We start from the raw sequence: 16,224 nt of genomic DNA on the forward strand, positions 1-16,224 counted from the left end.
AGCACAGTACTTTTTCCTTGATGGTCAAAGACAAAACCCTGGTCTCTTTATGGTTGGTTTAGGCAGAAGTTAAACTATCCCCACAGAACGTAACCAGAGAGACGTGTAGGTGATCCTGAAGATTTATTGATCGTTTAGCTAGGCAGCCTCACTCTGCGGTGGTGAGCGCTGTGATGGGACTGGATCTGTAACAGTCTGAGACGTGAGACAGTCTGAAACTTGCTGCTTCTGCTCCAGATCTGAAGAAGAGCTTGCATGCCTAAAAGCTTGTGCATATTCCCTTCATAATGTCAGTTGCCCCCATCCAAAAATATTCCCCAAAAATGTTCACCTTTGTTTTTAAGAGGAGGATGCCTATTGATATAAAACAAAACAAGTTATATCACAGATACCTGTGTTTCTCACTGACACCTCTCTTTGCTAATGGATTTCTGTTTTAAATTTCCACATGCTCCTTAATATTAGCATGCTTGTCATTTTTTCATAAATTGCACTATGAGTTTGTTACACACTGCATTTCTGTCTGTGCTGTTTTTCAACTGTGGTTTTGTTATTTTTAGAGCTTTATCAATAAATAGCGATGTGGGCGGATTTGTTTGTTTGTTTTCTCTAAAGCTTTTCTGTTATGAAATAATCTACAAAACACTGTCTGGACTCCTTCTGATGTCACTGGCATCTGGTTCTTAAGCTCTTAAGTCTTTCTTTCCAGAAGTCTCTCGGATGATGAGAGTATTTTATTTAGAGACACTGGATAGTATCACGGCAATGGTAGGTGATCACACCTACCATACAACCCAAGGTCTCCCTTTTGTTCTGCAGCTGCTAAACCATCCACTCAGGGGTGTGCTTGAGTGTCTGAGCTGTGCATTGTTCCTACTAGAAAACTTGGCACTCATCTGGAAAGACAACTGCATTTCCTTCTGTTCCCTCTTTCATGCTCTCTTTTGCTCTTTCCTGTAGGAAATCAAGAGTACAGGTGTCTGAATGTCAAAAAGCAAACAAAACCAAACACCACCACTACAAAACAAAAACCTGCTGTGTTTCATCACTGTCCTAACTCACTGGATATTAGAAAGGATGCCATGGTTTGAAATTGACATCGATGCTGCAAGCATGAGCATGAATGTTAATCTTGTCATTTCCAGTCCATGTAGTGAAGGTATCGCTTTTACAATTCTCTTATATTAAGACTATTGGCAACACAGCTGGTTCTTTTTTCCCCATTGCTCTAAACTGCTGCTTCCTGCCATCGGAGGGTGATGTCCAGAAGAAGAGAGTAACTATTGCTAAGCCACACGAGTAACACACCACCTTCTCCAGCACCGTGGAGCACTGTGTGTTAAAACTGCTACAAGAAGAATCTACAGAAAGTAAGCAAAATGAATATTTTCTCATTATTGAAACTCCAGGCCAAGCCCTCCTAATCTCTACTCTGTTACAAACATCTAGATAAATGGTTTATCCTTCAGATAAAAAGCCTTTTAATTGTCTGAATGGAAAGTCCCAGTGACTTTAGAAGTTTCTGTCACAATTACCCAGGAAGGAATACTCACGCTTTGTGTTTGTTTGTGTTTTTCTGGCTTAAACTGTGTTTTATCCTACCTGCTTCCCAGCCTCCACCTTTGGGCTGGGTCTGTTTAGGGCTATTTTCATTTTAAAGACCTCTTCCAACCCCCCTAGAAGAACAGACAGGAATCTGGAGGGGAAAAAAAAATAAAAAAAAAATCCTTTTACCCCTGAAGATGGCATCAGCAAAAGGATTCTCACTTTTAGCAAGAAGAAAAGCAGTAGCAAACTGGTGTTGGGGCGCAGCGGGAGAACAAAGGGGCTGGTTAACATGTGGACTTGTGGACTTTATATCAATTCCCAGATGTACTTTTTAACACCTCTGTAGTTCGGAGCAAGTGTGCAGTCCCAGTTTGTGAGCCCTGTGGTGTGTTTAGTGTCAGAAACCTTCCCTGTGGGGTGCCACAACCCCTGGGTGTGGAGGTGCTGGGACCCCAAGGGCTGTGTGGCCCCCTCGGGCTCGTTTTGCCCCCTCACACCGAGCTCCTCTCCCTCCCGGGGCACCTCAGGGCCTGGCGGGGCGGGGATGACTCAGTGCTGCCCAACGCCGCCGGTTACGCCCGTTAGAAACGTTCACAACCGCCGGCCGGCGCGGCGAGGAGGCGGTGACAAAGCGCGGCCACCACCGGCAGCGGGCGCTGACCTGAGGGGGCTCGGGGCTCCCTCACGCACAGACCCACCCTCACCCCCCGCCGCCCTCCCACCCACTGGCCCCCGGCCGCGGCGGCCCCTCGAGGCAGCCCAGCGCGTCCCCGCCCGCGGCCGCCGCCGGGCGGGACCATCTCTCCCCTCGGCGCGGGGGGGGGACGCGCTCCGCCCCGGCTCCCCGCCCGGCCCGCCTCCCCCCCGCGCGGCGCGGAGCGCCCCTCCGCCTGGCGCGCCGCGTGGTCACGCCCAGCGCAGGCATTAGCGCCCCCCGCTGCGGGGCGCGGGCGCCCGGGCATCCTCCGGAGCGGCGGCGGCGGCGGCGGCGGCTGCGGCTCCGGCTCCTCCTGCCCGGCTCTGCCCGGCTCGGTTCGGGCACCGGCACCGGCACCGGTCCCGGCACCCCGCCGCCCCCCTCTCTGTTCCTCACCCGCCCTCCCTGCGCCGCCGGGCAGCGCCATGAAGCCGGCGGTGCTGGAAGTAATGAGGATGAACCGGGTGTGCAGGATGGTCCTGGTCACGTCCGTGGGCTCCTTCATCCTCGTCATCTTCTACTTCCAAAGTACGTTGCACCCAGGTACGGCTCCGCCACCACCGGCACCGGTACAAGCACCGCCACCGGCACCGGCACCGGCACCGGCATCACCACCCCCGGGGGCAGGTGGCGGCCGGCAGCGCTGCGGCACGGACGGGGCTCGGCGGGGAGCGTCCCGCGGCGGGGCGGGGAGCAAAGTTTGGCTTTAAGATAAATAATATATATATTTTTTTAAATTATTATCATCCTTTTTTTTTTTTTATTATATTCTTTTTTAACGTTCAACTGCACGAGGAGCGGAGTTGGACGGAGCGGCGGCGGCCGGGGCTGTGCCTCCAGCCCCGCATCCTCTGCGGATCGGCTCTGCCCGGCTTTACCCGGCTCCATTTGGCTTTACCCGGCTCGGTTTGGCTCTGCCCGGCTCGTTTTGGCTCATTTTGGCTCGGTTCGGCTCTTCCCGGCCCCCGGTTTCCCCATCCTGCTCCCGATCCCCCCCTCCCACCCCGACGTGGGGTCGGCTCCTGGAAACTTCGCACCGCAGCCGGGCTCCGAGCCCTGCCGGTCCCCACAGCTGCCGGTCCCAAAATCAGCCCCTCCGAGCCCTGCCGGTCCGAGCCCAGCCGCCCTGACCCTTTCATCGCGGACCCCTCTGGGTGGCAGCCCCCGGCCGTGCCCGTCGCCTCCGTGCAGGGCAGTGCGAGGGGCAAAAGGGGGGCGAAGGGAAAAGGAGGCGCTCAGCACGCCCCTGTCCTCCCCTGGTTGTCGCTACCGGGCTGTGGGCGCTTAAAAATTCACCTTCCTTAAAGTTTTTGGGAGCTGCGGAGCGTGGAGGCTTGAGGGGTGGCTGTGGTGCGGCGAGGTCAGGTCTTGTTTCCAGGTCTTGCTTGCTGCCTGTCTGCCAGCTGCCCGCGCCTCGCAGGTCGGTGTCGTTCGCAGGGTGCCCGTCTGTGTCCGTACCTGCCGGTTCCTTGGGAAGATCAGCGTGGTTTTTCCTCCCTGCTGCATCCCCTCCGTGCTCGCCGGCATCGCAAGGAGTGCTCAGCCCTCAGCAGACCTGGAAGAGGCTTTATCCGAGGGCTCCGAGCACCGTGCAGACCAGATAGCTGTAACGCAGCTTCACAAATTTAATAAAAGTCCGAGTCTTCGCGTTGCCTGCATTCCACGGGCAATGTAGTTTGCGTGCGTGTTCAGAAAATTTGGCCAAGAGTTGTCTTTTTCCCCGAGTTTCGGGTGAATTGTGCTGCTGGAACAAAAACTCAGCATGCAGTAAGCGAGGGATTAAATCAAATGTTTCGCCGTGAATTTTGGAATATATGAAAATTGCCTTACAAGAATTCTCAGTGTGCTCTGTCGCTAACTGCTGAAGGTTAGGGCTTTGTATTCGTGCTGTTGTGGAACTATAAATAGGTTGATTTCGGTACAATTCAAAGGATTTGCCATAAACTCTGAGGTGAGAGCGTGATGCTGTGAAATCAGGGGGAGGATGAACTGCGCCCATCTTGCACTGGACATGTTTTTAGGTTGTTAGTGTGCGAGGAGTAGGTCTGGAAATAAATGCAATCAGAACCCTTCTATCTCCGCTGTACCTTTCTGATCATGACCAGTTGTGCTTCTCTTTTAAAGCGGTCTGTTTCCGTAGTGGAAACTGCTAGAAATCTATCAAACTCTGATCTGGATTGATGCGTAGTGTGGTCAGTCGGTTGGCATGCAGTTGGTGAAGCTCAGACAGGTATTTCACCAGGTATCTATCATATGATTGTATAGCCTGCCGTCTGCGGTAATATAACATGGTGTTCTTGGAGGGAGGCAGCAGACTTGGGAGTGCGGCATGCATCAGGTAGCAGACCTGTTTGGGAGGTTGTAAGCATCCTTATTTCCATGCACATCAGTAATCCTTCTTGGTGTGTCCCTAAATTCATTGGAGCTGAACCCTTGGCCAAGGACAAGTCAGGCTGGATGGGACTGAGGGTATTCAAACCTCTCAAAATCTTGCCGGTACCCCTTTGGCAGCGGAGGGTGTTGGAAATTTTAGCTGCTCCGCACTGTAGCGTGTGCCTTGGGAAGGCAGCAGGAGGGAGCTGACAGACCCTGGGCTGCCACCGGCCGCTGGCGCTGGATGTTCACAACGCTTTGTAAGACAGGATCCCTGCGGTCAGAATTAGCTGAAAAATTTCTACCCAGGCTTTTTGGAAGGAAAATAAGGTCTTCAGTTAAGTTCTTTGCAAGAACTGTCAGCTCTTCATTCAAAATCTGGCAATTTCTTCACCCCCTCAGTTCTCTTGGTGAATTTTAGGAAACTTGTTCTCTGCCTACAGAGCTTCCCGAACAGCTTTGGGTGTGATGCAGGGTGGGTGAAAGATGCTGGGAGGCCATCAGATGATGAGCCCAGCACTCCTCAGCGACAAGACAACTCTTCATTAGTTAGGTGGGCATTTTCCGTTTTAGAAAGTCTGAATGTCTTGCTAGACAGCTGAATCTCTTGCTAGAACCCTTTCAATACCAGCAACAGCAAAAAGTCTCCCCTGCTGGCGGATTTTTCCATTGGAGTAACTGAATGGGGAAACCGACAGCTAATGGAAGACTTTCTTGGGGAAACAGAAAAGGGAAGGTGCCTGCTCTTACCTTACCTTTGGGGCAGAATGTGGTGCTGTGTCCCTGCATGGTATCGCAAATAGCTATAGGGTCAGGTGCTTTTGGCACGTTGTTCATTTTGGCTCCACACCAGCTCTCTGTTGGGAAGCCAGCAGTAAGCGTGCTGTCTGGTGAATGCATCTCTGCAAGGCACAACTTCTGGCAGAGGTTAACTACTTGCTGGGGGACCCACCTGCCCGAAATGGGGTTCCCTGACCAGTCTCTGGGTGAGCTGTGCTGCTCTGTGGCACTCAAGGGCACTGCAGAGAAAGCTCTGGAGGTGATCCTGGCTCTGTGGCTTGCCTGTGGATTTGGGGAAGGCCAGCTCACTGTTTGCTCCCAAGGAAGGAAATAGCAGCGGGGACTTCTGTGTGTTTTCCTGTTGCCTGTCTAGCCTCTAAGGAAAGAGGAAAAAAAAAAAAAAAAGCAAAAAGAAATTGCCAACACACCCAAACACAAAAACATGTTCTTCAGTATTTGCCTTAGCTGGACATAGCAAAGGTTTCTTGATATTCACAGGTCCTTGCTCAGAATATTTCCCCCACGTGTTACCTACAGAACCGAGTGAAACCTGAGTATCTTCTGTCTGCATGCAGTGGGTCGGCCCTAGGATTTTGTGTGGCAGCCCACCACTGTTGCATGTGCTGCTTTTCTGATGAAATCAGTTCGCTCACTGGTCCTTGTGCTGGGATCCTCGGTGAGGGAAAGTTCCACGGAAAGGTAGAATAGCTAACAGTATTTTCTTTTTTTCTTTAATCTGAAACGCATCTTTATTCTAAGTCTGTGTTTTACCCCTTTGTGTTGTTTTCACTGCAGACCGGAATGCTTTTTCTCCATTTCTCATCTCCTGTTTTTGACTCGTGCAGTTCTCCCGTGAATGCTAACAAAGGTTGGGTCCTCAGACCGGCCTCCAGTCCCCGATCGTCTTAGTGCCTCTTGTAGCGCTGTCTGATTGATAGCTGCTTGGTCCTTACAGAAGGCTGGTGTCTACCTTTGTTCAAGTGTCAGAACAGCTCAGATCACATGAGATAATATTTTTTTCTTTGTCTGATGACAAGCTCATTATTGGTCTTGATGGGAGATTGAAAATCAATGCAGCAGTCTCCTATCTTGCAACTGCTCCACGCTTTCTCCCCTGCTTATAAAGGGGAAGGAGACTTGCAAAGCAGTGGGTGTGTGGCTTTCCTTTGATGGACCCCATATACTGGCTTTAAATTATTCTGTTTGGGATACTGAGAGACGGAGTTCATTTGACAGCCGCAAGAGTCTGGCCCTCATTTAATTGCATGCGATGAAACCCGTCCCCTGGTCGCAGGCAGAAACCCAGCTGGGTGCCGGCGAGGGGGCCGTGCTGTATTCTTTTGTCAATGCCCCTGTAAGCTTCTCATTGATTTCCATGGGACCGCACGATCGGTGTGAGCAAACTAGCTCCAGTCCCCCTTCTCAAAGGTACCAGTGGGCTGGAAGTGCTCAAAGTTAAGAATTAAACTGCTCTCCGTGTCTTCCGAAAGTCTTCCTCGTTAGTGAGTATTAAACTTACCAGGAGGGCAGCTCTTTCTGTCTCAGTACATACGAGCACAGCTTATTTGCAGCAACTGCTTGCTGACCTTTAGAAATAAAAATCTGTTCCTGAATGTATTTGAGCCAAAATTGCCTGTCACTGTCCACAGGAAGGTCTTACTAAATGGTAGTTTATCAGAATGTTTATTACTCCACAATTACCGCTTCTGCAATGCGGATTTGTATAAGCTTTTAATGTTTTTATTACTCTTAATTAATACCAAGGAAACCGTCTGCTGACTTTCATAGCCGTGTTCAGCTCTGTGTTCACAGACATAAAACTGTCACGACTTTCTGTCAAGTCTGAATTTTTCAGAGATAAGACGTCAATGTGAATGGAAACTTTTTTCCTGTAGGATTGAACAAGGCAGTACAATGCAGTATGAATGCTCAGTGCTTTTTATGGAGAACATTATACAGCTGATCAGGTGCAACTAGGATTTCAATTTTGTCTCTGTATAGGGTGAGCATCTTTCTGATTTTACATCGTTTCCACTGTTTTTCTAGGAGTGACGGGTAGTTTATCTTACACTGGGCCATGCAACTAACCCTAAAAATGGGTTAGAGAAACTGAAAGAAGTTAGATCCATGTTACTCTTCCCAAAGTCAGCACTCCTGTGTTTTGTTTGACTCTGTGGCCAGACATACGGCATCAAATCCTGCCTGACAAAGCAGCTTCGGTTGTCCTTGCATGAATGTCATTCTAGTACAGTTTTTTTCCTCTCAAGCCTTTTGGGCTAATGCATATGTATTATGTATCAACTCTAAGGTGATCCTGAGGGAGTTAGGAACAGGGCTGGGGACGCAAGGGTTTGAATCTGATGTTTTTTTTGCGGATTGTTCGTGTTGTTCAAGGCAAGTGTTTGAATTCAGTGCGTGACTTGTCTAAGTGTCAACATATATAAAATCAAGTGTGGATGTGTGGGTGAAGGGCCCCGCTCAAATCAATGAAGGGAAAGACTCCTTTCACGTTAAGGGAATAAAATTAAATTCCGCAATTTTATAGTTGTGCAGACCTGGCGTGTCTGGGATAAAGATGGATACGTGTCTGTGGTAGGTCACTTAGATTCGGTAAGCACATACTACGTTACAAGGATAATGCTTCAAAGCACGCTCATATTTCTGCTGGATGTTCCTATTCCCCATGGAGCCCATTCATGTAAGATCTTTGTGGATTAAGCAGGTATTTGTCCTTACAGTAGCAATTTAAAATGTAGAGTTTGGTTAATTCCTCCTTATTTGTGTTTCAGTATCCGAATTGTAGATAACATCCCTTTGTTGTGAGCAGAATGCTTGCATGTGACAAAGTGGTGTTTCTGGCACAAGCCTCGTGCTCTAAGCAGAAGACGAGATCACCAGAGACTGCGGCGCACCAAGGAGAGAGCACAGTTCCTAATTATCTCTGGCACATGCCTCCAGACAGGGGGATTTTCTCGGATTCCAATTCTGTGGATGTAATCAGCGGAGGATGCAGCGTGTTCCTCTTTCATGTAATTGTTTGGCACCTGAAACTAGGGTTTCATGAATAAATCAAAATTCTACAGCCTATACACTTGGACTCTGTATAGCTTCTTTTGCCTGATGCTTTTATCCCCCATTTTTCATTTAACATCAGACCAGTGAAATTGGCTTGCCCTCTCCTCGTGTTCCTTAGAAAGGAGTGGCTGGAGAGACTCCGGAGATCCATTCCCTCCCATCAAGCTGCAGCTATATGTTTCCCCATGAGTGTTAAATTTCCCATCCTTCCCTGCTGTCTTGGGGGCTGTCTTGCTGCCTGTATCACCACTAGGAAGGGCGTAATGAAAGGCCACCAGCACACAAATAACAAGCATGCTTATAAGCGTGCTAGGAGGTATGTGTGTGTGACCATTCCATGTGTACCTCTTCTGTTCTGCCCTTTCTGTGATACCCTGTACAGTCCCCATGGGCTGCTGGGGGACCCCTCACATCAGATGTGTAGATTGCAGGTATGTCTTTGGGACCTGGCATGTTTTTCTTGCTCCACTTGTGCAGATCTGGCGTGTGCAGCAAGCAAACTTGGTATCTGTATGAGTCAGAGAGGTTTCTCTGTATTAAAGAAGTTTCCTTGCATTATGTATTTCATGTTTAAATATTCAGATAGCTTTTATTTTAAACTGATGTGCTCTTTTTGGTTGCTCTTTGTACCTTGTCCAGTGTTTGCGATGAAAGTAGACCACAGCTTTGCTTTTAGCCTTATTAATTTTACACATTAGAAAAGAGGTCTTAAAGAGGCATTAATGTCTAGCTTGTAAAGCCTCAGAAGGGAATGTTATTTAAAAGAAATAAAATTAGATGGCTGCCAATGGAAACTCTGGAGTAAAAAAAAAATAAAAAAATCACTGAAGTGTTCAGAGTTACACCGAAGTTAGCTCTGTAATCTAATTTGCTGGAAGGGGGATCTCTGGCTTAAAATCTCTGGTTTAAAAAAGCTGAGCATCAGCATTTGTAAAATGTTGATTTAAAAACAGAGGGCTGCCCATGCAAGTGTGTGAGCATGTGCGTGCCCACCCACCCATCCTCCCCACCCTCCACGCTGTAATTGGGCTGAAATTGGCAGCCCAGGTAACCCAAAAGCATTGACTGCTGAAGTGCAAACCCTTTTCTGCTAAGATTGCCACTGTGAAGTTCTTTGTCATTAAAAGAAATCCCAGAAGTGCCAAGGGCTTTGTAATTTTTACTAATTGAAACACGTACTTGGTGTGGTTTCTCTGTTCTGTTAATTCTTCTTGACTTACACAATGTATGGGAACATCCAGCTTGAGAGAAGTAATGTTTTTTATGATTTTTTTAAGCTGTGGAAGAGCACAATTTTTTGTGTGGGAGTATCAGCATCAACAGTACGGGTGGCTTTCCAAGGTAGCCTTCATGTTATTCGTGCCAGGCTGTAGACACTGAAGGATGTCTTTGCACCCTTCGCTATCAATCACTGCTGCAGTGATTTCACACTCCTATGAAAGAACTTGCAAGAAGGTTCTGGGGGAAATGGAAAAGACAAACAATGCAATCAGCAGCATTTCTCATGGCACTGTGCTTTCAGGGGCTTGGGGGAGGCTAACTATATCCAGCTAATGGACATAGGTGGACTGCAACGTGGAAAAACAGCTGGGAAATAATCGCATCCTTTGAACATCTGCTCTTAGTTTTTTTGCAGTGAGAAATAGCCTTGGCTTCAAGAATGTGAGTGATCTGTGTGTGGTTTTGCAGGATGAGAGCCCTCACTTTGTCCTCTAGTAGGTGAAAGAGGAGGTTATGGCTGCTCTAGGTCGTCCTTGTTCTGCAGAGGATCTGCTGCGGCTTTGAATGTTGTCTGCAGGCTGGCAGTCATTGTCTCAGGCTGAAAGATGCTGTCCGTAGTAATCTTAATATCAAAAGGTTGTCTCTCTTAATGCCACTGGGTTGGGAGACATTGGTTTGTAATTGCAGAGTCCACACAAGAAATAAAAAGCTCTGTTTGGTTTCAATCCACTTCTCAAACACCTAGAGCTCTGTACAAAGCTACTATACATATATTTTTTTCCATTTTGTTTTATTTTAAAAACCAACGCTTTCTATTCACATCTATTTTTTTTAAAGATGTTCTGAGAATTCAAGACATGTTTTGTAAACAGTAAAAATTGTGGGTTTCAGGACCCTCAGAGTAATGCTTTCTAAACTCACTTAACAAATGGCATATTTTGTAGCTAGTAACCTTCATTGTTTTTTTGGCTAATAAGTGATTATATAAGCAGGTCAAAGAGTTGTAAATGGATAACTTGTAGGGATTTTTGGCTTAGGGAAGGTAGACGTATAATTAATAAGGTGGTTATAATTGGATGCTATGGATGATCTCTGCTGTAATACCTCGTCTTAAAACGAAGAGCCTTGGGTAGTTAAAATCCTTTTAAGGACTGTTTGCATTATTGTGCTTTAGAGTTGATTGGAATGCAGCCAGGACCAAACTGTCTGTATCATCTTAAGTGACCCGATGTGGAATAGCATATTCTGCACTCACAGTGGTGTGTACCAGGAGCTGAACATGTCCTTCTAGTAAGCCGTGTTTTTACAGCCTATGCTTGCAGCGAGAGAGAAGAATTTATAGTAACTGTGGGGGAGGGAAGTAACACTTTTTAAACACTTAGTGATTAATAAAATGTGTCCTTTGTGGTCATAAGTCTGAAACTGAAAAAGTCTATCTTCATTACGTGTTTTGGTCTTGATTAGCTTCTAAAATAAATATGAGTTCCCAGATGGGTATAAAAGCTTTATCTTTGGAGTTAAGTGTGCACATATAATTATGAAGTAGATGTAGCTGCTAATCAAGGGGGACAAATACCCCACAGAATCAGGGTGGCTATTGACACACACACATATTCTGCCTCAAAAACGTTGCTGTAGTTGATTTAGCAGTTGTTGCAGGGAGCAGGATCAGTCAGCTGGGCATTGTGCAGAGTTCCTGCTACTGTGCCACTGCAAATCATGTAGACCGTGCCTGCTGATCCCTGCCTTTTCACTTTCCTCCTTCTCTTCCCAAACCAGACTTGGTGGTCCTCTGTGGCAAGTTTGGGGAAGCTCAATTAGGATGAACACAGCTGCCTGCTAGGCTGTTGGGTTTGGGGTTTTGTTTTGGGCAAGCTGTAAGGTTTTATGACGTTTTCTGAAAGAAGTACAGTGATGAATGGTTTGAATATGCTGGTGGATTGACTGCATGAGGTCTGCGTGATTGCCTGGAGGAGGCAATGGTCACTTTTCAGTTGATTTTAATGAGCGCTCGATCAGGTCTACTGTGCCAGAACAGAGGCTTTCTGAATTGCATAAAGGGCACACATCCCCTGTGGTGGTAGGGATATTGGATTGCAGGCTTGGGTGCAGCTCTGCACTGTAAATGTGGGCCAGCTCCATTGAATTGATTATATTAATTCTGGATCAAAGCTACTGTAACGAACAGCAGAATTTGTCCCTGCGTGTCCTCCTAAAGAGCAATATACCACAGAACAACAGCTCTGCTTTTCTACTTTCTCATTTATTTGTCCTTCACAGAGCACTTCTGCATTCAAGTGAATGGTGTTTTTTCCCCATAGCGGTACATGGTTGGAGTACTGAAGGGGATACTGTCTATTTTCATCAGTTTCAGTGGAAACAACATTGACAGATAAGTTGTATGCAGCCATTACCATGCAAGCCATCAGTATGATCGAAGTTTTCTGGTCTTGCTGCAAGAACTTTTCCATCCTACGCAGAAAAGGCTATTAATAATTTCTGATGCAACAGCAAAAGTATAATTGCATTAAAGAAAAAAAGCCGAAAATGTTGCAGCTTCTGGAGCCGTTAACTATTTTGAGATAAAACCCTTTTGAGATACTAAAAGCTGAAATGGATAACAGAAGACAGACATGATTTAATTAAAACTATGTTTATATCTAGCTGTCTTGTTCCATCTTTTTTTTTTTTTTTAACCTCAGAACACATCAGTCTTTCTAGTGAGTCTTTCCATGTTATCTTACCTTTTCCTCAACACTTTTCTTGAAATGTTCCAGAGTGGAGAAAGAAGAATTTTGCAGAGGATGCCAGGACAGTTCGATACACGAGGCCATTGTGTCTGAATGATAGTAACACACAAAGTCTATACATCAGTTTCATGTCAGTGACTTAGAGCCTCATCTATCCCAGGAATGCTGTAACCAGCATGGTAACACGTTGCTGTGAGAACTCTTTGTGCAGCTAGAAATGTGTCTCATTCCCTCCTGTGTGGTAGGGCACCAAGGGAAACAGGCCGTAATTCTTGCATGTCCAAGCTAGCTTGGGTTGTTTCCCATTGCCAATCTTTACATTGACTTTTTTGTCCTTCATTTTAGTTTTCTTTGCGCTTTTTAGACCTTTTGCTTGTTTATATTTTCATTGAGATATAATGTCAAGAGAGACCAAGTGGGATTTGTTTCGTGCTCCCTTTTCAGCTGTGAGGGATCTTTTGTCATCAGAGTTGTACCCAACTGATTTTAACTTGCCAGAAATCTTTATACCTAGCCTGGAAGTGCTACTGAACACGGAACAATATGTGTTCTACGTTAGTTAACTGCAAGTCTGTGCTTTCCTGCTATTGCTGAAAAATTTTAATTGGCAGCAAGTTAGAAAGGAATTATTTCTGGAAAAATTTGTGTGTTTGGGCCCAATTCTACATCTGATGAAAGCAAAGCATTACTACTAAAGAAGGCGTAAGAATGCTCCACAAAATAGGCCCGTGCTTCTTTTTCACTCTACAGCTAAGGAAACCAAGGCATAGACAGGAAGGATATGTGTGGAGGGACTTGAGTAATGGTTTCCCACAAGGTTAGTGTCACATCCACTGCTACAGAGCAGTGACACGAATGGTTGTTGCTTCTAATTTTTCCCTGTATATTGTCTTTATGTTTCCAAAGTCTCAAGTCTTCCCGGTGTATGCCCTGACAGATGTTACATGGCCTTTCTTTTCTGGATCAGAAGTTGAAGGCTTGGGAAACTTGGGTTCTCCGGCTGGTCCTTTTCAGCCTCACACAGGCAGCATTTCAGCAGCTTGTTCTGTGATTCCCTTGTACTACCTAAGCAACAGGCAGTCTTGTCTTCTGCTAGAAAGGTTGAAAGGTCTCAGTGAAAGTGTGATGGCAGTGCCATTATACAAACATCTACTGAGTTGTCCTGTTGTACTTTGGATGTAGACTGAGGTGGAGCCCATGCCCATGCCTGTGCTTCGAAATCTCTTTCTTGGAATTTCAAGCCTGTCTTCCTCCAGACAGCATTGTGCTTGGACAGGTTGTGCTAGCAAGCCCGTAAATTTACTCGCTTGCTGATCAGTGTAGGTGACAAAAAGGCCTGCCTCATCCCTTTTTTGTTTTGTTTTGTCATTTTGCACAGATCTGCTGGAGGTCTTGCCAGCAACTCTTAAGTTTAAAATAACAACAGCAGCAACAACAGAACAGACAAAAGACCATGAGAGAGCAGAGAAAAACAAACATGATAAAACCGTATCTATTTTATGGTCTTCGTACGTCACCAAATCATTAGTGTTGTTCAAGGCCAATGTGTGTAATCCACCCATGCTTTTTTAGCACAAACCCGTGATTAGCACCTCTGCAAATTAAAGCATTGTATCTCTGTAAAGTAAAATATTTTCTCTTTGCTTCTGTTTACTTTATTACAATTTTAAGGTCACGACTCCTGTCACTTAATTCAAAAAGGCAATGTCAGTGTTGTATGTGAGGGGCTGCAACTGCTGACTGCTGCTTTCCAAGATCGTTCTCTTTTAGACCTCCGTGTTCCTTGTGGCTGCGGGATATTGCTGGTGTTCATGCCTTGAAACAGAAATCTTTGGTGTAGCATTTTTTGAATGTGTTTGCTATTGCCCAGGAATTCCTTGGATTTAAACCTACCATCTTCTTCAGTTGCTATGGATGTTTGGGGCTTCAGAAGTAACACTTCATGTAGTACTGTTCAAGGTGGGGAAACAGATTCTAGTGCCTACTACTTAATGTGTTAGAAAGGATTTTTCTGCCTCAGTCTTGCAAACAAAAAAAAAAACCACCCTTTCTGTCCGTCCGACTAACAGTGCGACTGTTTCCCCTAAGTGTGTGTGCACGGGACTAGCAGCTGTAAATTATAAACTTCGGTGAGACATTTCGACCAGACAGACCTGTTGTTAGTGCTGCTATCTATGAATCCTTTCCTTCCTTTTTTTTTTCCTAATCTGCTGATCTGGAGGTCTCTGTCCCGCCTCACAGTTGGGCAAGTGTAGCCAAAAATGTACCTATGTGTGAAATTCTGCAGTTTGTTTGCTTCTTGCTTATCTGTTGGAGATTAATGTTGCATTGAATTATGAAAAATGTTGTTCTGTCACAAATTATGGATGGTATTAAATTGCTAGCACACCACGTCTGTATTAAAATATTTAAGGTAAGGGCTACTTTAAAATTTCAATTATAACCTATATATATTATATATATATATGGAGGTTTTCTTTCAAATTTAGCTTCCTTGCTGGAAACAGCAGGGTTGTGTCATGTTTGTCATCTTTTGTAGCTGCAGGCAGTTTTAAGTACTATGTAGTTATGTAGCAAACTGGAAAAATGTAAGCCTATCATCCTTAAGTGGAGGCATGTAGAAACGACGCTATGGCCACATCAAATGCCTCGTATGTGGAAATTAAAGGAGTTGATTTTTGAGCAGACAACCAGTGTTTACATGTTTAATTTATGTAGTAGCCCTTTCAGTTCCCATCTGTTCCCGTGCCCTTTGGCAAGAGGGTTTGCCATTTTTTAAATGAACAAAGACATTGTCAAGTTCAGGGAATGACTTGGGTTTTATTTTACTTGCTGCTTTCTTTGTCTCTGTTATAAGATGATCCTTAGGGAGAAGAGGTTGACCCCAGAAAGGAGGGTCTTTGTCTTCCTGAGCTACCAATAATCTGTCACTACAAAACAAGGTTAAGAGGTCAAAATTGCAAGTTAAGCACTTACGACCCTAATGTGTCTTGCTTTCTTGTATGCAAGTGATGCAGCTGCAAGGGGTTCATGCTGTAAATGAACAAGGTCTGAAAACCTGGTGTTTGTATTTCTACATCCATGGCTAAAGCATGGCTAAGATTTCTCTTTAAGGTGTTTCATCCAGAACAGAAGGGGTGCAGAGTTCGGAGTTCACATTGAGATTGCAGGAATCTGATGTGCTGGACGTGCAGTGCCAACACTGACACGTGTAACAGGGCTGCTCCGAACCCATGCAGCTCGACATAGGTAGAGGGCAGTCCCAGCACAACAGGACAAGCAAGTTATTGTTGACAACAGTAACTGGCTACCAAAACTGGTAATTCTGGCAGATGTATTCAAACACAAGTATGAGCCTTCAGTTTTCAATTGCTTTGAAACAGAGTGGCGTGCAGATGCAGACTTCATAGGAGCTGCTTGATACAGATGGAGAGAAAAACTCACACTTGTATTGCTGTTGAAGCAAAGATACATACATCGCTGTCTGTGGCACGGATGAGCCAAGCACACACTGTCCATGGCTTCCCATTGTGTTCTTCCGTGTCTGTCTCATACTACCTCACACCAACACCACGAGCCCATGCTGCGTTAAGCTGGTCAGCTGCCCTCCTGCCTGGGATGGGCAGATGTCCTGCCCTGCAGGGCCTTAAGCTCAGCTGCTGGTGTGGGCAGTGTGAACTCACAGCATCTGTGTCAGTGGTCTGTTATGCTGGGAGACTTAAGTGGCAGTAAAATGGCCAAATCAAGCAGAATTAATCTCCATCCTAACAACTGCCCACA

The 16,224-nt window shown here is 46.0% G+C and overlaps 1 protein-coding gene across 1 annotated transcript in view; it reads left to right on the forward strand.

Moving 5' to 3' along the window:
- Window positions 1–2,670: 2,670 nt before the first annotated feature.
- CHST11 (carbohydrate sulfotransferase 11) overlaps window positions 2,671–16,224 on the forward strand; it is a gene marked incomplete at both ends in the record, with an annotated part of 164,225 nt that continues 150,671 nt past the window's right edge. The window contains one exon of the mRNA XM_084286037.1: window positions 2,671–2,788. Within this exon, the coding sequence (XP_084142163.1) occupies window positions 2,671–2,788 (118 nt within the window). The remainder of the gene's footprint in view (window positions 2,789–16,224) is intronic.

This window comes from Netta rufina, assembly GCF_964035555.1.
Source record: "Netta rufina genome assembly, chromosome: 1".
NCBI classification, from domain to species: Eukaryota; Metazoa; Chordata; class Aves; order Anseriformes; family Anatidae; genus Netta; species Netta rufina.